Source organism: Ctenopharyngodon idella, chromosome 10, assembly GCF_019924925.1.
Source record: "Ctenopharyngodon idella isolate HZGC_01 chromosome 10, HZGC01, whole genome shotgun sequence".
Classification (NCBI taxonomy): Eukaryota; Metazoa; Chordata; class Actinopteri; order Cypriniformes; family Xenocyprididae; genus Ctenopharyngodon; species Ctenopharyngodon idella.
In genome coordinates this window covers 41,500,532-41,524,170 of record NC_067229.1, presented here as the reverse complement: position 1 = coordinate 41,524,170, position 23,639 = coordinate 41,500,532, and the positions used below count along the sequence as shown (strand labels likewise).

At 39.5% G+C, this 23,639-nt stretch overlaps 4 protein-coding genes and 1 pseudogene across 4 annotated transcripts; all 5 read right to left on the bottom strand.

Moving 5' to 3' along the window:
• Positions 1-2,104: 2,104 nt before the first annotated feature.
• LOC127521850 (olfactory receptor 10G4-like) lies at positions 2,105-3,070 on the bottom strand. The gene has a single exon (XM_051911294.1). It carries the CDS (start codon positions 3,068-3,070, stop codon positions 2,105-2,107), a length of 966 nt encoding a protein of 321 aa, XP_051767254.1.
• A 2-nt stretch (positions 3,071-3,072) lies between these two features.
• LOC127520327 (olfactory receptor 10G4-like) lies at positions 3,073-5,361 on the bottom strand. Its single transcript, XM_051908313.1, has 2 exons — positions 4,148-5,361; positions 3,073-3,087 (listed from the first exon to the last, which is right to left on the bottom strand). The coding sequence occupies exons 1-2, from the start codon at positions 5,060-5,062 to the stop codon at positions 3,073-3,075; spliced, it is 930 nt and encodes a 309-aa protein (XP_051764273.1). The 5' UTR covers positions 5,063-5,361.
• Positions 5,362-8,374: 3,013 nt separating this feature from the next.
• On the bottom strand, positions 8,375-9,322 carry LOC127521852 (olfactory receptor 10G4-like). Its single transcript, XM_051911296.1, has one exon. The coding sequence runs from the start codon at positions 9,320-9,322 to the stop codon at positions 8,375-8,377; it is 948 nt and encodes a 315-aa protein (XP_051767256.1).
• A 225-nt stretch (positions 9,323-9,547) lies between these two features.
• On the bottom strand, positions 9,548-12,719 carry LOC127520326 (olfactory receptor 10G4-like; annotated as a pseudogene).
• Positions 12,720-22,066: 9,347 nt separating this feature from the next.
• LOC127521844 (olfactory receptor 10G4-like) lies at positions 22,067-23,136 on the bottom strand. The gene has a single exon (XM_051911289.1). The coding sequence runs from the start codon at positions 23,045-23,047 to the stop codon at positions 22,067-22,069; it is 981 nt and encodes a 326-aa protein (XP_051767249.1). The 5' UTR covers positions 23,048-23,136.
• Between the last annotated feature and the right edge of the window lie 503 nt (positions 23,137-23,639).

Sequence of the window (23,639 nt, the reverse complement as noted above, 5' to 3'; positions counted from 1 at the left end):
TGGACAAAAACTCCAGCGTTTTGAGCGATGAGTGGAATCTGACTTGAAGACCTCTGATTGGCCATTGCATTCAAGAAATCAACAGATATGTCTGTGATTGGCCTTATTGCTCAATGCTGCAAAAATGTTGTAAATAGAAACATTTGACGTTCTTCAGACTGCAAACACGGATATACATTGGGGCGTTTACCATATCTGTTTCGCCAATATGCTATCATTACGGAGAAACTGATCCTAGACCAGCAGTAATGGGCAGCTTTTCCACCTTGTGGAACAACCGATTAGTGCAAAACAAATTCAATTCACAAATGCGACCTGCACATGCAAAGTACATTTACAAAATTCGGGTGGCACACGTACTAATCTGGTGATGAAATTTGCATCACGCGCACGTGGACCCTTGCGTACGTGTAAAAACAGAAGTACACTTTGGGCTTAAGGATGCCTAACAGCCTGCACATGACCTCTGAGCAAAAGTGTTGAACAAATGGACACAGCTAGAATGCATAAAAATAATCATCAGTGGAGGTTGGGCAATGTGGACAGCTTTTATTTTTAACACTGAGAGGTTGGTGGTCATGCCGACGATACCACCTCAGTTTTTTCCTTACCAGTCGAAAGAGACTCAAAATACTGCGGCAATTTTGGATGTACAAATAAGAGTTATATATTATTAAAAACTGTGGAATGTCTTCTTTTATTTGTAAACACTCACAGTAAAAACAAAATGTACTTTTTGCAAAAGAAAGAAAACTAACATGATGCACAAGCTGCAGTCTCTCTCTGAATGAAGTCCACTCTGATAGTCCTCAGAAAATGAACTGTAACCTAGTGAATACTTATCACAAACATGAGACATATGTCTAAAGAAACATTGAAATGTCAGGTTGTAAATCATGTAAGTCACGTCGAAAACAAATATTCTCTGTTTATGTAATCTGTTTGAAAAGAGAGAGATGTCAGTCGTTCGCGAGTCAGCTCATTATCCGCTAATGCGGCCACGCCCACGGAGCGTGCGGAGCTTTCAAACGCAAATTCTGAGGCGATACATGCAACAGAGAGTGAACGCCCGTGTCAGCTCGGAGAAATGTGTCAAGCTTAATCAGATTCATGTACATCGTTTTGAGACGCAGTGAGGAATAATTCTGGAAATATTTACCTCAGACGAAGAGCACTTTCAATTTCATTTCGATAGAGGATCAACTTGATCAAGCCGATGATTGTGAATAGTACGTTTTGTTATTCTTAAGTTCTTTATTCTAATCGCGATATAGAGTGTCTGTGAATATTAAACCGCAAAAAGACTGTTTAAATATGAATCCTGCAAGTTTTGTGTGTCTCAGTGTGAATAAGTGGGGCAGATCGACGCGCAGTTTCGTTTACTACACAAATTACATTAGTAAATTGCCATATTGGCTATTCCCAAACTATATTGCAATACTGAGATGAGTGAAATTGACTGAAATACATAATAAATACTGAAATAAAATGTGTTAGCAATGTATTAAACTGCACATTAACATTTTGGCTCTATAATATAACAAATATAATATATAAAATGCCATAGAGGTAATATGAATGTTTAGATGCTTTGCATCACAGAAATACATTATATTTTAAAGTATATTAAAATAGAAAACCTTTATTTTATCTCACAGATTCCGCTTTTATTTTTTAAAGAAAATTATTCTGGAAAATTCTTTACTTATTTATACTGTAAATTGAATCATGTTTCATGGGGAAAGTGGGGTTAGAGGCTTATAAAATATTACAGTATGATATTGGAACTGTGCATCTGTCTATTAAGTTAAATATATAAATAAATATATAAATGTATTTTTTTGTGACTAGGTTTAAGGTATATGTGGTTAGAAGCTCAAAAAAATCACCTGAAACACTGTGTATGTATAATTTTATAATTTTTAAAAGTATAAAAATATTGACAAATCTCCAAATGTTTTTTCTATTTTCTTCATTTTGAATACAGACAAGACCTACTGTATGTCTTGTCTCTAACGTAAAGAAACCATGCATCACCAACATTTTCACTCTCATCCATTATAATTAACACAATAATGAATAATTGTATAATAATATAATAATATTATGATAAAACCTGTAAGTGGTTTGGTACAATTCTTTTGCGCAAAAAAATATCTGATAATCGTTTCCTGATCTCTTTAGTTCTGGTGCAATAAACAGTGGGGTTTATTAAGGAAGGAACAAGAGAGGCTACGATCATTACTGCATTCCTTTCTGTTAAATTGAGCACAACACCTATTCGAGTTAGTAAAACAGAGACCAGCTTTGGTGCCAAATAACTAAACAAGACAATGAGGTGACTGGAGCAGGTATTGATCATTTGCTTTCTGTTTGAGTTGTTGGAGAGTTTAGTCACACTATATGCCAGAACAGCATAAGTGCACATAATAAAGGGAAATTGTCCACACAACAACCACAGAGTAATCATTGCAGGCAATAAAAAATATGGTTCAGGATTGACACAAGCAGCTCTGATCATGGATGGATAATCACAGAACACATATCTGATAACAGGCTGACAGTATGGAGCACTGTCTACCACAGATATCACAACAGCCATTATAGTAAAACCAATGAGCCAGGCCAGTAAAATAAACAGAAATGTTCTTGAATTTGTTACAATGCTTTGGTATCTTAATGGTAACCTAATCGCAACAAGTCGGTCTATTGCCATTAAGGACAGAGCCAGGCATACTTTGATATCACCAAGATGATAGAAGTACGTCCTTGAGATACAAGAGTAGTATGACACAGTTTTAATCTCAGCCAGCAGCACTGAGATCATAGTTGTGCTGCAGGTTGAGGAGAACATTATGTCAACAACAGCTAGATTACAGATTAATATGTACATTGGTTTGTGTAAATGTCTGTCAGTCAAGATGATACACAGATTGATGCCGTTCCCAAGCAATATGAGCATGTAGGTTATTAAGATGAGGAATCCGAGGAGCTTTTGGTTCTGCAGGTGATCAAATCCAGTGATTATAAAACTGTCTACATTGTTCACAGTGTAATTTTCAGTCACCATTTTCAGTCACTGAACTCCTATCACACAGACACAAATATTTAAAAAAACAACAACTCTAAAATCTAATAAAAAACAATTAGATCCTTGATGTACTCATATATACACATAAAAACAGCTCCTGTGAAGGAAAATGGCAGAAAGATGCAGAAAGCTTCTGTAACAGCAAGGAAATGAAAACTGTGAAAGTTGAAGTATAGTTTCAAAAGAAATACAAAAAGAGTTTTGATCATTTTAAACCGTAAATATGAATAATATGTAAAACATTTTCTAGTCTTATTCTTCTTTAGGAATTCCTTTTTAGATCTTTAAAATATTATAATTTCTTATGCAAGAGCTTCTGAGATGTTGCTGTCATCCATTTCAGCAGATGTGTGATGTCCTGCCTTTTATTTCTTTTAATTGTATTACAGATACGTCATAGTTTCCTAGCAACCATGATTAAGTAAATTTAAAATCACAAAAACATTTTCTTTAATGGTGGTTTTTAATCATGGTCTCAAACACATTTTAAAAATGAGAATATTTTTAGCAAATTTGATTTCTAGTTTTTTTTGTAAAAACCAATGTAAGACTAAGGAGATGAGCTTTTCCTTTCATTTATAAGCCATATATATTTACAAGCTACCTTATTAATATACTAATATTAGCTGAGCAGATAATGTTCCCTGTAGTGTTTGAGATCCCATTACACATGCTTTAATAGAATCAGTAACTGCTGAGACTGAGGGAAAAGAGACATTATTTGATGCTGATTAACTTTATTAATATGATTCATGTTTCATATACATGGCAGACATACACAATGCATCAACAAATATTTTTGTTTTCTGTTTAACATTACATTATTATTTTCTTCTAATTCTGTCATTTAAAAAATAATCAGAGCTTCACATATATTTTTTTTCTAACAAACAAATGTCTATGATTTGGCCTAGTCTCTAACAGCAAGAGCATCACAAAACACATGCAACAGAAACATCACCACAGTTTAAGAATTAACATTTTAAATCCATCATAATTAATCTACCTAACCTGCCTTTTAATGATCAAGTAAAAAATAAAATTATGAAAAAATACACCTACTATTCGCTTTCTGATCTCTTTAGTCCTGGTACAATAAACAGTGGGGTTTATTAAGGGAGGAACTACAGAGGCTATTATCGACAATGCATTTCTCTCTGTTAAAGCAAGCACAACTCCTATTCGAGTTAATAATGCAGTGACCAGCTTTGGTGCAAAATAGCTAACCAGGACAATGAGGTGACTCAAACAAGTGTTGATCATTTGCTTTCTGCTTGCATTATTGGAGAGTTTAGACACACTATATGCCAGAACACCATAGGTGCACATAATAAAAGGAAACTGACCACACAACATCCACACACTTAATATTGTAGATGGGGTAAAATATGGTTCAGCATCAACACAAGCAGCTCTGATCATGGAAGGATACCCACAGAACACATATCTGATAACAGGCTGACAGTATGGGAGATTGTCTACCACAGATGTCAAAAAACCTAATATAGCGAAACCAATGACCCAGGTTAGAAAAATAAGAACAAATGTTCGTGAATTTGTTACAATGCTGTGATACCTTAAAGGAAGCCTAATCGCAATAAGTCTGTCAATTGCCATTAATGTCAGAGCCATGCACTCTGTGAAATCACCAAGATTATAGAAGTACATCCTTGAGATACAAGAGTAGTATGAGACAGTTTTAATCTCAGCCAGCAGCACTGAGATCATAGTTGTGCTGCAGGTTGAGGAGAACATTATGTCAACAACAGCTAGATTACAGATTAATATGTACATTGGTTTGTGTAAATGTCTGTCAGTCACAATGATGCACAGATTGATGCTGTTCCCAAGCAATATGAGCATGTAGGTTATTAAGATGAGGAATCCGAGGAGCTTTTGGTTCTGCAGGTGATCAAATCCAGTGATTATAAAACTGTCTATCTTGTTCACAGTGAAATTTTCATTCGCCATTTTCAGTCATTGAACTCTTAACATACAGACCCAAATATCTTAAAAACATCCAAAAAAAAAAACAAAGAACAACAATTAGATCCTTGATGTACTCATATATGTACAGAAAAGAAGCTCCTGTGAAGGAAAATGGCAGAAAGATGCAGACTGTCTGTAAAGGCAAAATGATAAAAACTGTGAAAGTTGAAGTATAGTTTCAAAAGAAATACAAAAAGAGTTTTGATGATTTTAAATCCTAAAAAGGAATAATATGTAAAACATTTTCTAGTCTTATTCTTCTTTAGGAATTCCTTTTTAGATCTTTAAAATATTAGAATTTCTTAAGCAAGAGCTTCAGAGATGTTGCTGTCATCCATTTCAGCAGATGTGTGATGTCCTGCCTTTTATTTCTTTTAAAAGATACATCATAGTTTCCTAGCAACCATGATTACGTAAATTTAAATTTAAAAAATTTTTTTCTTTTTGCAAGGTTTTTAATGTTTTTCCAAACCATTAAAAATGGCAGAAATTAGAATGTTTTTAGTTCGATTATCATATTTTGTAAAAGTGGTTAAGTAAAAACACAATATAATCACACTGGTAAAACATTCAGGCAAGGGCCAACCAGGGGGTCAACAGTTGTAGCTAATTAAATGATGCACGCTAAAAAATACGTTTAGTTCGGTCTCATGATCATATATGGACCTCTGTTCATCTTAACATCTGACATCTTAAATGCAGTAGTATTTTCTGCTATACAGTCATTCTGGAAATCAGTTGGGATAGAGCCACAGGTCAAAAAGTTGTAGTGAAGGTTATGAATGTTTGAGGTTTCTTATCTGTGGTGGCCAATAAGGAGATAAACCTCACACATTATCCATTTCAAACCATTTGTTAGATTCATGAGCAGTAAGACATCAAAATTTAATCAGAAATTAAGGTTCTTTTCAACTGAAGAAAGAAAGACACAAACATCTTGGATGACATGGGGGTGAGTAAATTGTCAGGAAATTTTAATTCTAAAGTGAACTAATCCTTTAATGTTTGCATTATCCAGTGTAAGTGATACAAAACTTTTTGTTTTTGACTTGACTCTTGGGTTCATTTGTGTCAGTTAAACATGAATGCCTATCATCAGTTGTTTACTGAAACACCAGCACTCCTCAGAGTCTGTCAAAGTCCCTAGGGGACAAATTAAGGGCCTTGAATTGTTGAAAACATTAAGAAACTTTGCAGACAAACATCACTGAAAGCTCAAAAAACTCTACACTTGCATGTGCACTGAAAAAACGTGAAATGATTGTGTAATTTATGCACATTAGTGCATTTTTGTATTGGTGTAATTGAAAATCCTGGTTTCTGGTTGAAACCTGTTTTGCTCACTTTGTCTAAAAGCAAATAGCATCCCCCCAGAAAAAAAAAAAATTGTTTAAATAGTTGGCCACAAATATTGTTGGCCAAAAAAACCACGTTGGCCACAATTATTGGCACCCTTTTATTCAATACTTTTTGTAACCTCCTTTTGCCAAGATAACAGCTCTGAGTCTTCACCTATAATGCCTGATGAGTTTGGAGAACACCTGACAAGAGATCAGAGACCATTCCTTCATGCAGAATCTCTACAGATCCTTCAGATTCCCAGCTCCATGTTGCTGCTTCTCCTCTTCAGTTCACTCCACTCATTTTCTTTAGGGTTCAGGTCAGGGGACTGGGATGGCCATGGCAGAAGCTTCATTTTGTGCTTAGTGACACATTTTTGTGTTGGTTTTGATGTTTGTTTTGGATCATTGTCCTGATGGAAGATCCAACCATGGCCCATTATTGGATTTCTAGCAGAAGCGGTCAGGTTTTGATTTTTTATATGTTGGTATTTGATAGAATCCATGATACCATGTATCTGAACAAGATGTCCAGGACCTCCAGCAGAAAAATAGGCAACATTAAAGATCCAGCAGTATATTTAACTGTGGACATGGGGTACTTTTTATCCATGTGTGCACCAAACCCATCTGGTGATTTAGACACATGTTCTCTTCCAGGCAGATTTGCAACATCTTTAGTTGATTGGAACTTCTTAATTATTGCCCTGATAGCTGTTTTCTTACAGCCACTTTCTATTTTGTGAAGCTCAACAATCTTTTGCTGCACATCAGAACTATATTCTTTGGTTTTACTCATTGTGATGAATGATTAAAGGGAATTTGGCCTTTGTGTTTCCTCATGTTTATAATCCTGTGGAACAGGAAGTCATGGCTGGACAATTTCATGTTCATGTTCACCCTGGTGTGCTAAAAAAATACTTCAGAGATATTTTACTTGTAAAAAATTGTAGGGGTGCCAATAATTGTGACCAACGTGTTTTGGAGAAAAACATTTATTCTATAATGTGATCCCCCCCCCATTTTCAATTCGTTTCCTTCAATGAAAGGTTAGATTTTTGCAAATTTTATGAATTAAAAATCAAAAGGATAAACAATGCAGATTTATTTTGACAGTCATCTTTTGTCATATTTACCAAGGGTGCCAATAATTCTAACCACAACTGTATATATTTTTTTCAGTGTGCCATGTCTCATATTCTCTATCTAAAACACTTGTGTTTAGTGTATTGCATCACCTTGACCCCACAAAAATCAACTTATGTGTATTAAAAATTGCTAAATTGTAAACTCATTTGTAATATTTAAACCAAAACCAGCAGATCCTGTTCAGTAACTTTTCACTGTGAACTTTAATTTATGAGCCACAATGCTTCCACCTTATTAATATACAGAAGATGTACCCAAGAGCCTTAATAACGCCCATTATTAACTAAGCAGATAATGTTCCCTGTAGTGTTTGAGTTCCAATTACACATGCTTTAATAGAATCAGTAACTTCTGAGACTGAGGGGAAAGAGACATTATTTGATGCGGATTAACTTTATTAATATGATTCATGCTTCACATACATGGCAGACATACACAATGCATTAACAAATATTTTTCTTTTCTGTTTAACATTACATTATTATTTTCTTCTAATACTGTCATTTAAAAAATAACTAGCTTTCTAAATTTATTTTATAAACCAATGTCAATGATTTTGGCTAGAGCTAGGTTTCTGTTTAACATTACATTATTAATTTCTTAATTCTTTACATTATTAACTTCTAATACTGTCATTTAAAAAATAAGCAGAGCTTCATATATTTTTTTCTAACAAACAAATGTCTATGATTTGGCTATAGTCTCGAACAGCAAAAGCATCACAAAACGCATACAACAGAAACATTGCCACAATTTAAGAATTAACATTTTAAATATATCATGTTTAATTGATTTAACCTGCCTCTTAATGAGGTACAATTTTTTTGTGAAAAAATGCACCTACTATTCGTTTTCTGATCTCTTTAGTCCTGGTACAATAAACAGTGGGGTTTATTAGGGGAGGAATTAGAGAGGCAATTATCAATAATGCATTTCTCTCTGTTAAAGCAAGCACAACTCCTATTCGAGTTAGTAAATAAGAGACTAGCTTTGGTGCATAAAAACTGAGCAGGACAATGAGGTGACTCAAACAAGTGTTGATCATTTGCTTTCTGCTTGCATTATTGGAGAGTTTAGTCACACTATATGCCAGAACACCATAGGTGCACATAATAAATGGAAATTGACCACCCAATACCCATATACTTAATATTGTAGAGGGGGCAAAATATGGTTCAGCATTAACACAAGCAGCTCTGACCATTGAAGCATACTCACAAAACACATATCTGATAACAGGCTGACAGTATGGGAGATTGTCTGCCACAGATGTCAAAATAGCTAATGCAGTAAAACTAATGACCCAGGTTAGAAAAATAAGAAGAAATGTTCGTAAGTTTGTTACAATGCTGTGATACCTTAAAGGAAGCCTAATTGCAAGAAGTCTGTCAATTGCCATTAATGTCAGAGCCATGCACTCTGTGAAATCACCAACATGATATAAGTACATCCTTGAAATACAAGAGTAGTATGAGACAGTTTTAATCTCAGCCAGCAGCACTGAGATCATAGTTGTGCTGCAGGTTGAGGAGAACATTATGTCAACAACAGCTAGATTACAGATTAATATGTACATTGGTTTGTGTAAATGTCTGTCAGTCAAGATGATACACAGATTGATGCTGTTTCCAATCAATATGAGCATGTAGGTTATTAAGATGAGGAATCCGAGGAGCTTTTGGTTCTGCAGGTGATCAAATCCAGTGATTATAAAGCTGTCTATCTTGTTCACAGTGTAATTTTCATTTGCCATTTTCAGTCACCCTGCTCCTAACATACACATACAAATATTTAAAAAAATACAGTTAATATAGATGAAAAGATGAATTCATTCATAGCCTGAATGTACTCATATAAGCACAGAAAAAAAGCTCCTGTGAAGGAAAATGGCAGAAAGATGCAGACAGTGTCTGTAACATGCAGGTGATGAAAACCGATAAGATTAAAGTATAGTTTTAACAAAAGTACAAAAAGAGTTTCATTCATTCTTAATAGAAAATAGAGAAATTGAAAATGTTATGCAAAACAATTTATGCTTTTTTCCTCTTTATGACTTTAAGAAATATTAGAATTCCTAACAGAGTAGTCTACAATTGCATATTATACACCATCTAAGATGTTCCTCTCATCCAGTTCCAGAGACGTGTGTGATGTCCTGCCTTTTATATTTTTATTCTGACAGATGTCATAGTTTCATAGCAACCTCGATCAAGACCTAAACATAGAATGTCTGTCTAATTATAGAAATGCACAAGCACTTATTTCATATGATGAATTAACCTATGGTTTGTTTCTGTAAACATGACACATTTTCACTCTTCTGCTGTAATCTCTCTCTATTTTTTTCCTCCTTTAATTGTGGAACTCAAACTGTGTATTTTTTCTTTTGCTGTTGAATGTAAAAATATTTGCTATGATCCTATATATGTCTAGTTTACCTCTAGTTTACATGTTCCAAATCCAAAAACGTGAAAAGGGTCCAGTAGTTTAAATAACAGGGGTAACATCGCTTGATCCTTTTTACTGGGGCACGAACCAGTAACAGATCTAATGTGACAAACAGAATTATTTTGTTTATTATGATTACTGATATCTATTGTTGGGTCTTATCTAGCGAAACGATCGGTCATTTTCTAAAAAAAATAAAAATGTATATATTTTTTAACACAAATGCTCGTCTTGCACTACTCTGCAATGTGCCATGCATTACTTAATCACGTTGGAAAGGTCACGTGTGGCGCATTGTAGAGCTAGTGCAAGACGAGCATTTGTTGTTAAAAAGTATATAATTTCTTTTTGACTGAAGAAAGAAAGAAATAAACATTGTGGATGATGTGGGGGTGAGTAAATTGTCAGGAAATTTTAAGTCTGAAGTGAACTAATCCTTTAATGTTTGTATTATGCAATGTAAGTGATACAAAACTTTTTGTTTTTGACTTGACTCTTGGGTTCATTTGTGTCGGCTAAACATGAATGCCTATCATAAGTTGTTTACTGAAACACCAGCACTCCTCAGAGTCTGTCAAAGTCCCTAGGGGACAAATTAAGGGCCTTGAATTGTTGAAAACATTAAGAAACTTTGCAGACAAACGTCACCGAGAGCTCAAACAACTCTACACTTGCATGTGCTCTGAAAAAACGTGAAATGATTGTGTAATTTATGCACATTAGTGCATTTTTATATTGGTGTAATTGAAAATCCTGGTTTCTGGTTGAAACCTGTTTTGTTCACTTTGTCACTTACTGCAGAAATTATTGTGGATTTTGTATTATGGCTAATATAGCTTTTGTTTATGGTGAAATTAAGTTGTAAAGAGCCAAAAAAATATTATATTAACCTACATTAAGTAACATTTTGGCTTATGTCAAAGAAAATACGTTGAATAAGCATATGGTCTTTATAATAAATAATCTTTTTACTTTGTATGAGTGTTTTTGTCTTTGGGAAAATAAATATTTTTGATTAATATTAAATTAAAATGTACAGTTTTAACCAAATCATAAATATAATTTGAGAAAAATTGAGAATATTTTGTTAAGTTAGTCTAAGGTGTATATATATATATATTTTCAGTGTGCCATGTCTCATATTCTCTATCTAAAACACTTGTTTAGTGTATTGCATCACCTTGACCCCACAAAAATCAACTTATGTGTATTAATTGCTAACTGTAAACTCGTTTGTAATATTTAAACCAAAACCAGCAGATCCTGTTCAGTAACTTTTCACTGTGAACTTTAATTTATAAGCCACAATGCTTCCATCTTATTAATATACAGATGATGTACCCAAGAGCCTTCCTAATGGTCTATTATTAGCTGAGCAGATAATGTTCCCTGTAGTGTTTGAGTTCCAATTACACATGCTTTAATAGAATCAGTAACTTCTGAGACTGAGGGGAAAGAGACATTATTTGATGCTGATTAACTTTATTAATATGATTCATGCTTCACATACATGGCAGACATACACAGTGCATTAACAAATATTTTTCTTTTCTGTTTAACATTACATTATTATTTTCTTCTAATACTGTCATTTAAAAAATAACTAGCTTTCTAAATTTATTTTATAAACCAATGTCAATGATTTTGGCTAGAGCAAGAGCATCACATGCAACACATGCATCAGCAACAACATAATTTAAGAAATAACATTTTAAATCCATGATGATCAATCTATTCAACCTGCCTTTTTAATGATTAGGTACAATTTTTTTTGTGAAAAAATGCACCTACTAATCGTTTTCTGATCTCTTTAGTCCTGGTACAATAAACAGTGGGGTTTATTAAGGGAGGAACTACAGAGGCAATTATCGACTAATGCATTTCTCTCTGTTAAAGCAAGCACAACTCCTATTCGAGTTAGTAAATAAGTGACCAGCTTTGGTGCATAAAAACTGAGCAGGACAATGAGGTGACTCAAACAAGTGTTGATCATTTGCTTTCTGCTTGCATTATTGGAGAGTTTAGTCACACTATATGCCAGAACACCATAGGTGCACATAATAAATGGAAACTGACCACCCAATGCCAACATACTTAATATTGTAGAGGGGGTAAAATATGGTTCAGCATCAACACAAGCAGCTCTGACCATTGAAGCATACCCACAGAACACATATCTGATAACAGGCTGACAGTATGGGAGATTGTCTACCACAGATGTCAAAAAACCTAATATAGCGAAAACCGATGACCCAGGTTAGAAAAATAAGAAGAAATGTTCGTAAATTTGTTACAATGCTGTGATACCTTAAAGGAAGCCTAATCGCAAGAAGTCTGTCTATTGCCATTAATGTCAGAGCCATGCACTCTGTGTAATCACCAAGATGATAGAAGAACATCCTTGAAATACAAGAGTAGTATGAGACAGTTTTAATCTCAGCCAGCAGCACTGAGATCATAGTTGTGCTGCAGGTTGAGGAGAACATTATGTCAACAACAGCTAGATTACAGATTAATATGTACATTGGTTTGTGTAAATGTCTGTCAGTCAAGATGATACACAGATTGATGCTGTTCCCAAGCAATATGAGCATGTAGGTTATTAAGATGAGGAATCCGAGGAGCTTTTGGTTCTGCAGGTGATCAAATCCAGTGATTATAAAGCTGTCTATCTTGTTCACAGTGAAATTTTCATTTGCCATTTTCAGTCACCCTGCTCCTAACATACACATACAAATATTTAAAAAAATACAGTTAATATAGATGAAAAGATGAATTCATTTATAGCCTGAATGTACTCATATAAGCACAGAAAAAAAGCTCCTGTGAAGGAAAATGGCAGAAAGATGCAGACAGTGTCTATAACATGCAGGTGATGAAAACCGATAAGATTGAAGTATAGTTTTAACAAAAGTACAAAAAGAGTTTCATTCATTCTTAATAGAAAATAGAGAAAATAAAAATATTATGTAAAACAATTTAAGCTTTTTTCCTATTTACGACTTTAAAAAAATTAGAATTCCAAACAGAGTAGTTTACAATTGCATATAATACACCATCTAAGATGTTCCTCTCATCCAGTTCCAGAGACGTGTGTGATGTCCTGCCTTTTATATTTTTATTTTTATGTCATAGTTTCATAGCAACCTCGATCAAGACCTAAACATAGAATGTCTGTCCAATTATAGAAATGCACACGCAGTTATTTCATATGATGAATTAACCTATGGTTTGTTTCTGTAAATATGACATATTTCACTCTTCTACTGTAATCTCTCTCTATATTTTTTTCCTCCTTTAATTGTGGAACCAGAACTGTGTATTTTTTCGTTTGCTGTTGAATGCAAAAACATTTGCTATGATCCTACATATGTCTAGTTTATGTCTAGTTTACATGTTCCAAATCCAAAACCGTGAAAAGGGTCCAGTAGTTTAAATAAATTTCTCAGTAGTGGACAGGGGTAACATCGCTTGATCCTTTTTACTGGGGCATGAACCCCAGTGAAATACCTCTGTGCCCCAGTAAAATATTATTGATAAATCCTTGTCTGACAATGGAGATTACGGCATACCGATCTGAGAATCATTTTCCCTGATAATATTTCAGCAATCATGTTGTGTGTCTTTTCTATTCGCTCTTTACTATCAGAACTAATGATGCCAGATTCGCAAATAAATAACTCTTTTGATCTAATCTGACAAACAGGTTTGCAAAAAGGTCTAAATTTGTTTACAATTCAGTTTAATTAATTTGGACAATTCACTCCCGCACTGAACTGGTTTCAGTGATTTCTCACACTGAAATAGTAACTGGATACTTTATAAGAAATAAAACAAAAAGAAAGCTGCATGAGATATTTACATACAATCCACATTAGGAAACAAAACCTGCAAATGTCTGTGAAGCAGCTTGACTCTGTATTTCAAAATCAATTTATATAAATATATACAACAAAAACATGAATTTGTGAAAATGGTGGCAGTCTATAGGCACGTAATGTTTCTTTACAAATTGACAGTGCCATCTACTGGCCTGGCATGCATAATACAGTGTTTAAATTACCTGCCCCTCAGAGAGTGCAGACGAACCGCAATAAACGCTGTCATGTTATCTTGCATTCAGATGCCTGATGTTTGTGAATGCAATTGTGTGAGGCACTTCTGGGAGGGAATAGGTTGTTTGCACATGACGTCATTGCTACAGCGCGAAATGTGGCTAGAGGGCAGGGAATGTTCCCTTTCAAGGGAACTCGCGCTGCGTCAAGCGCTTTGGGAACGCCTCTGCGAGAATGCGTCGTGAAGCACATGTGAAATCTGTCCAATGGCGTGACGGAACGTCATAGGCGGGTGACGTCATGACCAGGAAACTATAAAGCACACCCGAACCAAACAGAGTTAGCTTCTGTGTCTTCAGTAAGCGCTTTCTGTGAAACTGTCTGTCTTATTTATTGTTGTTTGTCTCTCACGTTATTCAAGCACACATATCTAAGACACTATTATGGCGACACAAGTGCAGCAATTCAGGCCGTGTGCGTCTCCTTGTCCTCGCTACATTCCGGCGGGAGATGCACACGAGCTTTGTGTTGTTTGCTTGGGAGTGGAGCATGCCCAGTCAGCTCTCGAGGGAGCTGGCTGTGAGCATTGCGAGCTGATGTCTATGAAGACGCTCCGCTCCCGCCGGGCGCTTTTCGAGGAAAGCGGTTCGGCTCGCGCTCCCCGCGGCTCGGGTCCCGCTGCTGCCGAGGCACAGCGAAGGCTCGCGTCGTGGGGTTCGCAAATGGATCTTGCAGAGGGGTTAGAGACGGGCCCCGCCCTTTCTCTGCCTTTACCTGCAGGATCCAGCGCTTCATTTCAGGAGCTAGAAGCACGCTCTGCGGTTTCTTCTGCCCCTGGTGAAGCGCCGATGTTGCAGTGCTCTAGTTCTGAGGAATTAGACGTTGTCAGCATCGATCAGTGTGATGAGTCGCCACCACAGTCACAAGCATATGAGGAGCTAGTGGAGGTTGTTACTAGAGCGGTGGCCAGATTAAACATAAGCTGGCCGACCGAGAAACAGGAAGCCCGTCAGGCCAGTTTATTAGACGAGCGCTTTCTCCCGTCTCGCGCACAACCTCCACGCCGGGGCTTGCCTTTTTTTCCCGACCTCCACACCGAGGTGTCGAGGTCGTGGAACAGACCCGCGTCCTTCCGGGTCTATAGTCCACAAACATCTAATTATAGTAACATCTTAGGACTAAAAAGGCATGGTTATGGGGAGATGCCGCGGGTGGAAGAGACGCTCGCGAGCTATCTCTCCCCCGAGTCGGCAGCCTCTCTCAAAGCCCCGAAGTTACCCACTAAGCCTTTACGTACATCTTCTGCTTTAGTGGGTAAAGCGTACTCGGCAGCAGGTCAGGCGGCGGCATGTTTACACACTATGGCCGTCCTTCAAGCCTATCAAGCCGACCTGCTTAAAGACCTTGATGAGGGTGGGGAAGTCAGTCGCGAGGCGTTTTCTGAGCTAAGGAAAGCTACAGATCTCTCTCTCCGTGCCACCAAGGAGACCGCCAGATCTATTGGGCGGTCTATGGCAGCCCTGGTGGCCACGGAGAGACACCTTTGGCTCAACCTCGCTGACATGAAGGAACGAGATAGATCTTTTCTACTTGACTCTCCTATCACGCCGCCTGGCCTCTTCGGCGACTCAGTCAACACAGTCGTCGAGAGGTTCCAGGAAGCTAAGAAACAGGCGGCGGCTTTCTCTAAATTTCTTCCCCGCCGATCTCAGGTCTCTGGGGCTGCTAGTCATAAGGAGCAGTCCCAGCCGAGTACGAGCTCCTCCCACAGGGCGCAACAAAAAGTGAGCGTTGCTTCCCGTGCCCCCCCGCAGAGGGACTGGGGGTCGGGGCAGCGCTCACAACCGAAGCCATCCAAAGGAAAGGCGGATCTTAGGACCGTTATTATCCAGCGGAGGGCTTCGGGAAAGAAGTCCTGACGCCAGTGGTGTCAGGCTTCTGAGGGCAGTCCCCTCCGAGGCGGGTCGGTGTCCACCTCAGTACACGGTGCCCGGCCCCCCTCGGTGCCCTCAGGGGGCCGTTCTGCCAACCCTGCCACCTCGCGTGCTTCAGGGCGCAGCAGCTCCCAGCGAACGCTTATCTCAGCGTCCACCCGGCAACGTAGTGGCGCTGGGATGTTCGCTCCCTCCAAGGAGGGACCAAAAGTGGCCAGTTCAGTTGCTCCCTGCCGGTTCGCCGCTTCAGGGCACCGGGCTGGTCACCCATCTAACACCAGAGGTCAGTCTCGAGAGACTGATTCCCTTAGTAGATTCATTGGCAGCGTGGAAACTTCTGTCAAACGTATCTCAATGGGTCCTGCGCACAGTAGAATTTGGGTACAGAATTCAGTTCGGGTTGCGACCGCCCAGGTTCAACGGGGTTTTGTTCACCGAGGTGAGCCCCGAGCAGGCTCTGGTTATGGAACAGGAAGTACAGACTCTCTTGCGAAAAGAAGCCATAGAAAGGGTTCCTTCTCCCAGCAGGGAGTCAGGGTTTTACAGCCGGTACTTTATAGTTCCAAAGAAGGATGGAGGGTTGCGTCCCATTCTAGATCTGCGCCTATTAAACCGCTCTGTAAAGAAGCTCAAGTTCAGAATGCTAACTCTGAAACAGATCGTGTCACAAATCAAGTTCGAGGATTGGTTTGTCACGATAGATCTGAAGGACGCATACTTTCATATATCCATCCTTCCTCAACACAGGAAGTTCCTGAGGTTCGCTTTCGGGGGCGAAGCGTACCAATATCGGGTTCTTCCCTTCGGCCTAGCTTTATCTCCCCGCACCTTCACAAAATGCGTGGATGCAGCTCTGGCTCCTCTGCGACTCCAGGGCATCCGCGTGTTGAATTACATAGACGACTGGTTGATTCTAGCACAGTCAGAAGAGTTGGTGGTTCAGCATCGAGATGCTGTTCTCGCCCATATGAAGCGTCTGGGGTTACGGCTAAACGCAAAGAAGAGTGTGCTTTCTCCAGCTCAGAGAACCTCTTTTCTAGGCGTAGTGTGGGATTCAGTGTCAATGCAAGCTCGTCTGTCGCCAGCTCGCATAGAGGCCATTCTCACAGCCGTAAACAAGCTGAAGCTGGGTCAGTCACTCACTGTGAAACAGTTTCAGAGACTGTTAGGTCTGATGGCAGCTGCGTCCAACGTGATACCTTTTGGCCTGCTGTACATGAGACCGTTGCAGTGGTGGCTCAAAACCAGGGGGTTTTCCCCGAGGGGAAATCCGTTTCGCATGATCAAGGTCACGCGGCGATGCCTTCGTGCTTGTGTCATGTGGAAGAAACCCTGGTTTCTTTCCCAAGGCCCGGTGTTGGGGGCTCCTTGTCGTCGCGTAACGCTAACGACGGATGCATCCCTCACCGGTTGGGGGGCGATCATGAGTGGTCGCTCGACTCAGGGTCTGTGGAGGGGTCATTATCTTTCCTGGCACATAAACCAGTTAGAGATGATGGCTGTGTTCCTGGCACTCAAACACTTCCTCCCAGATCTCAGGGGCCATCATGTGTTGGTCCGCACGGACAACACAGCGGTGGTCTCATATATAAACCATCAGGGGGGTCTGCGGTCGCGCCCCTTATGCAAGTTGGCACACCAGATCCTCCTGTGGGCCCAAGGGAGGTTGCTGTCAGTCAGGGCAGTTTACATCCCAGGGCGTCTGAATCAGGAAGCAGACATCCTGTCGAGGCAGGGGCCGAGGCCCGGGGAGTGGAGACTCCACCCCGAGGTGGTGGAGCTCCTTTGGGAGCGCTTCGGGAAAGCGGATGTGGACTTGTTTGCGTCTCTGGAAACGACCCAATGTCCTCTCTATTTCTCCCTCTCATATCCAGCCCCCCTGGGGTTGGACGCTATGGTGCAGACGTGGCCGAGGCTGCGTCTGTACGCCTTTCCCCCGATTGCTCTGCTTCCGGGAGTTCTGGAGAGAGTGCGCCAGGATGGGGTCCAGTTGCTCCTAGTAGCCCCGTTTTGGCCGGGCCGAGTATGGTTCTCGGACCTTATGTCCCTCCTCGACGGCTCTCCTCTGGAGATTCCGGTCAGGAGGGACCTACTTTCGCAGGCGGGGGGCTCAATTCTTCACCCCCGCCCGGAGTTGTGGAAGTTGTGGGCGTGGCCTCTGAGGGGGCACAGCTCTTAGATTCCGGTCTCTCTACTGAAGTAGTGGAGACTATGCTCCATTCCAGAGCTCCCTCCACGAGGAAGCTGTATTCCTTTAAATGGAATGTTTTCTCTTCTTGGTGTAGAGAACGTAATGTTGATCCTGTTAACTGCCCAGTTGGTACAGTTCTGGAGTTTCTTCAAGAAAAATTTTCTTCTGGTTTATCTCCTTCGACGCTAAAGGTCTACGTGGCGGCCGTTGCGGCTTACCATGTTCCTTTGGAGGGTGCTTCTCTGGGCAGACACCCTTGGGTTACTCGCTTCCTCCGTGGTACTCTGAGGCTGAGGCCTGCGGCACGTCAGAGAGTTCCCACATGGGACTTGGCTATAGTGTTGGAGGGCCTGTCTACTGCTCCTTTCGAGCCTATTGAAGAGGTTCATGTTAAATTCCTCACTCTAAAGACTCTTTTCCTCCTCGCTATCTCTTCGTTAAAGAGAATTGGTGACCTACAAGCCCTTTCGGTCTCTCCCTCTTGCTTGGACTTTGCGCCAGGCATGGTAAAAGCCTTTCTCTTTCCTCGGGAAGGTTATGTCCCTAAGGTCCCCACTAATGTGGCGGGCCCTATTATGTTGCAGGCCTTTTGCCCTCCTCCTTTTCTGGATCCAGACCAGGAAAAACTTAATTTGCTGTGCCCTGTTCGGGCTTTGGATGCTTACGTCCACAGAGCTGCCCTGTGGCGTAAGACGGATCAGTTGTTCGTCTGTTTCGGGGCCCCACGTAGGGGGCACCCCGCATCTAAGCAAACCTTGAGCAAGTGGATAGTTGAGGCTATCTCACTTGCGTATGAGTCTGCCGGTCTTCCTTCTCCTCTTAAGGTCCGTGCTCACTCTACACGGAGTATGGCGGCCTCTTTGGCCCTGTTGTCTGGAGTGTCCCTCCAAGAAGTTTGTGATGCGGCCGGCTGGTCCTCGCCGCACACTTTTGTTAGGTTTTATAACCTAGATGTGGCCTCTACCCCGGGGTCAAGGGTGCTGGTGTCTTAGTGTGCGCTGAACAGTTTCACACAGACAGGCACTCGGTCTTATGGCGGCGTGGGTATCTCGTTCCCAAAGCGCTTGACGCAGCGCGAGTTCCCTTGAAAGGGAACGTCTCAGGTTACGTATGTAACCATGGTTCCCTGAGAGGGAACGAGACGCTGCGTCCCGTTGCCATACTCCCTGCATGCCTGTATCGACTTACTTCGACTTTCAGAAGCTAACTCTGTTTGGTTCGGGTGTGCTTTATAGTTTCCTGGTCATGACGTCACCCGCCTATGACGTTCCGTCACGCCATTGGACAGATTTCACATGTGCTTCACGACGCATTCTCGCAGAGGCGTTCCCAAAGCGCTTGACGCAGCGTCTCGTTCCCTCTCAGGGAACCATGGTTACATACGTAACCTGAGACGATTTTTCTATATAGGAATCCTATCAAAAACTCAAAAAAACCTATGTTTTGCACCGTTTATGGTTGCTCAAATCGATCAAACCTAGAACCCACAAAGAGATTTTATCATTTACATCCTATATCGATTTTTAACCTTTAAAGTTGCTGCCTTTTATAGCGTTTTGCATCTGCTGATACTGAAATTAATATGGATACCTGCTTACCTTTTTGTTTTTGACTTGGTTAAATATTCACATTCTTCATGCTATTGTTTGCAGGGAAGAGAAGCTATTTTATCCCATTGAATGATAATTTGGTGTTTTCACTGAAAGTTTGTAGAATTCTGGAGCCTCGGGGAGCCATGGCGGGTCGGGAACCTCGGGACGCCATGGCGGTGAGGCCTCCATGGCCTTGGCCACTATGACCACGGGTATATGCCCCCCCCCCACAAAATTTCTTTGGGAGGATCCGTGGGCTCGTGGGCTGGAGCGGGCTCGGCGACTGGAGCGGAGTCTGGAGCGGACTCGGGACTCTCTATCTCTTCCATTGTAATTTTCAGTTCTTGCCTTCCACCGGAATTTCGCGCGTCACCAAAACCATGTGATTGCAAACAACCTATTATACCAAACCACTTTAACGATAGACTTTGCTCAGACATTGCAGAATGACCAAAACAGCATTTCAGTTCCTGTGTAACGAGATCGGTCCACTGGTTGATCCAGTTATGCTGTCCCATCACAAAGTCACTTGTCTTTTTTGAAGCACATCAGGAATTGATTGGGTAAAAGTGTTTCCATCGTAGTTTATGCATGTTTTAGTATCACATTAAAAATTTATCTGACTCATTTGAGCGCATAAGTTTTTCATGTGCATTTTTAGAATCTATGCGCATCTTGGCGTTTCCATTCAGCGTTTTATGTGATATCCAAAAATGTGCATAAAAATAGGTGGATGGAAACATAGCTAGTGACGTAAGTGTACGTTGATTGGCTGAACACATTGCATATGAAACACCGGCACCTGCCGTTTTTTTTTTTTTTAAATATGCAAACACACAGTTTATATACTTCATGATCTAACTCCAGGAACATGAAAACCAGCGATAGATGGACCGATGCCAAAGTCTGGGCACTTTTCAACCTTTACGCTATGGAGTTGTTGACGTTGTTAAATGCTGCGCTTAAATGATGTCAATGTCGGACGGTTTTTTGTCACTTCAGAGTTCCTATTGGCGATGTGAATGCAACCAGGAAAATGGCCCGAGGGGAACATTTAGTACTTGGGGGACCACCCTGTTGGCTAGTTCCTATAACTGATTTCCTATAACTACCCGGTGCGAAAGACCCTACTGACCTCTTCACGTGCAATTGTAATTGTATGATGTTTTATTAACAAAGTTCTGGAGGAGCACGTTCAGATAATCTAACCAATCAGTGCGAGATGAGGCATATATAGAGCTGACTTACTTAAGTTTTACTACAGTTTTACAACATCCCTTCTCCACTCCACTAGGAACTCCACACTCTCGATTATTCCTTTGCAGCCAGGGAAGGGGGGAGTACTCTGGTTTTGGGCCAAATTCTGAGCTTGGAGCCCTCTCCCCCGACAGCACGCCAAATACACATGGTGTATATGTGTACAGTAAGTGTAAACTAGTGAAAATCGTAATCGTGTCTGTTATTCAAATCACTTCATTAATATGACAAGCTGTACCCCAAAATACAATGTATTTTAAAATTTAAAACAGAAGCATTTAGGCCACTGTGCTTCTTTGAAACTTGAAGTGACTTGATATACAGTGTAAATATTAGGAAAAAATGCTGAATGGTGCGTTTGAACAATCAAGTATTCCGGAGATCCGTGTAATATGTTATGTATGTATATATAGGCCTATATATCGTATCCAAATAGCAAGTTACTTTTTCCATGTAGGTTGTAGAGTAGTTCTGTTGAGTAATTTGTGTCTTATAACTAGCTACATTTAGTTAGCTAGCATAGCTTGCCCAATATTGGGACACATTCGTAATGTTTTTTCCTTACACAAGGGTCCTCATAATCATCCATTAATAGCTGAGCAGAAAAGTGGTTTAGATCCCAGTGCACAAATGTTTTAATAGAATCAGTAAATGACCTGTTTGGACTCAGGGACAACAGGTTTATTATCATTACTGATATTGTTTATGCTTCACATGCATACTGTTATTCATGCTTCACATACAAAGATGGGATATACAATGTGTCTACAGTTTTGTTTAACAGGTATTTGTCAATGCATAGAAATTCTTTCTATTTAACATTACATTTTAAATTTATGCCAATACTGTCATTTTAAAAATAAGCAGAGCTCCACATATTTTCCCTATTTTTCTTTTAGTTTATTTGAAAACAATTTAATATCAGCATGTCTATGCTTTGGCTTATAGTATCTAACATGAGCAACAGCATCACAAAACACATGATCAAAACAAGCAACAGCAACATCATCACAATCAGAATTAAGATGATAAAGCTATTGATATTGACTTTAAATGATTTGGTACTATTTTTTTGCGCAAGAATATATCTGCTAATCGTTTCCTGATCTCTTTAGTTCTGGTGCAATAAACAGTGGGGTTTATTAAGGGAGGAACTAGAGAGGCTACAATCAAAATTGCGTTTCGCTCTGTTAAATTTAGCACAACTCCTATTCGAGTTAGTAAGCTAGACACCAGCTTTGGTGCATAAAAACTGAGCAGGACAATGAGGTGACTCAAACAAGTGTTAATCATTTGCTTTCTGCTTGAGTTGTTGGAGAGTTTAGTCACACTATATGCCAGAACACCATAGGTGCACATAATAAAGGGAAATTGTCCACACATTGGCCACAGACTTAACATTACAGGTAAGAAAAAATAGGGTTCAGGATTGACACAAGCAGCTCTGATCATGGAAGCATACTCACAAAACACATATCTGATGACAGGCTGACAGTATGGGACATTGTCTACCACTGATATCACAAAACCCATAACAGCAAAACCAGCGATCCAGGTCACAAAAATAAGCAGAAGGATTCGTGAATTTGTTACAATGCTGTGATACCTTAAAGGAAGCCGAATTGCAATAAGTCGGTCAATTGCCATTAATGTCAGAGCCATGCACTCTGTGAAATCACCAAGATGATAGAAGTACGTCCTTGAAATACAAGAGTAGTATGAGACAGTTTTAATCTCAGCCAGCAGCACTGAGATCATAGTTGTGCTGCAGGTTGAGGAGAACATTATGTCAACAACAGCTAGATTACAGATTAATATGTACATTGGTTTGTGTAAATGTCTGTCAGTCAAGATGATACACAGATTGATGCTGTTTCCAAGAAATATGAGCATGTAGGTTATTAAGATGAGGAATCCAAGGAGCTTTTGGTTCTGCAGGTGATCAAATCCAGTGATTATAAAGCTGTCTACATTTTTTACAGTGTAATTTTCATTTGCCATTTTGAGTCACCCAACTCCTAATATACAGACACAAATATTTCAAAATGCAGTTTGTATAGATGAAAAAATGAAATCAATTAAAGCCTCAATGTACTCATAAATGCACAGAAAAAAAGCTCCTATGAAGGAAAAAGGCAGAAAGATGCAGACAGCGTCTGTGACGGCCAGGTGTTGAAAACTTTGAAAGTTGTAGTATAGTTTTAACAAAAATACAAAAAGAGTTTCTTGCATTTTTAAGAACAACAACAAAAAAAGAAGATATTATGTAAAATAATGTCTTGTCCTTTACTTCTGTTTTTTTTTAGAGTACTTTAAAACGCCATATAATAAACCATCTGAGATGTTCTTCTCATCCAGAGAAACATATGACAGAAATACCGCCTTTTATATTATATTGTGTGACAGATACGTCATGGTTTCCTAGCACCCGTAATCAAGCTAGTAAACCTAGGACTTCAACAGCATAGAAAGTTTTTCCAAATATAGTTTGTGGTAAAACACATGCACACAAATATAAGAAAAAATCTTATAACCTATAATTTTTAAAGTACACATTTATTTAGAAATTGTAAGTATTATAATCAGACATGAT

Bases quoted from the DNA above. Each gene is read 5' to 3' on its own strand.
- LOC127521850 (XM_051911294.1), bottom strand. From the start codon at position 3,070: ATGGTGACTGAAAATTACACTGTGAACAATGTAGACAGTTTTATAATC.
- LOC127520327 (XM_051908313.1), bottom strand. From the start codon at position 5,062: ATGGCGAATGAAAATTTCACTGTGAACAAGATAGACAGTTTTATAATC.
- LOC127521852 (XM_051911296.1), bottom strand. From the start codon at position 9,322: ATGGCAAATGAAAATTACACTGTGAACAAGATAGACAGCTTTATAATC.
- LOC127521844 (XM_051911289.1), bottom strand. From the start codon at position 23,047: ATGGCAAATGAAAATTACACTGTAAAAAATGTAGACAGCTTTATAATC.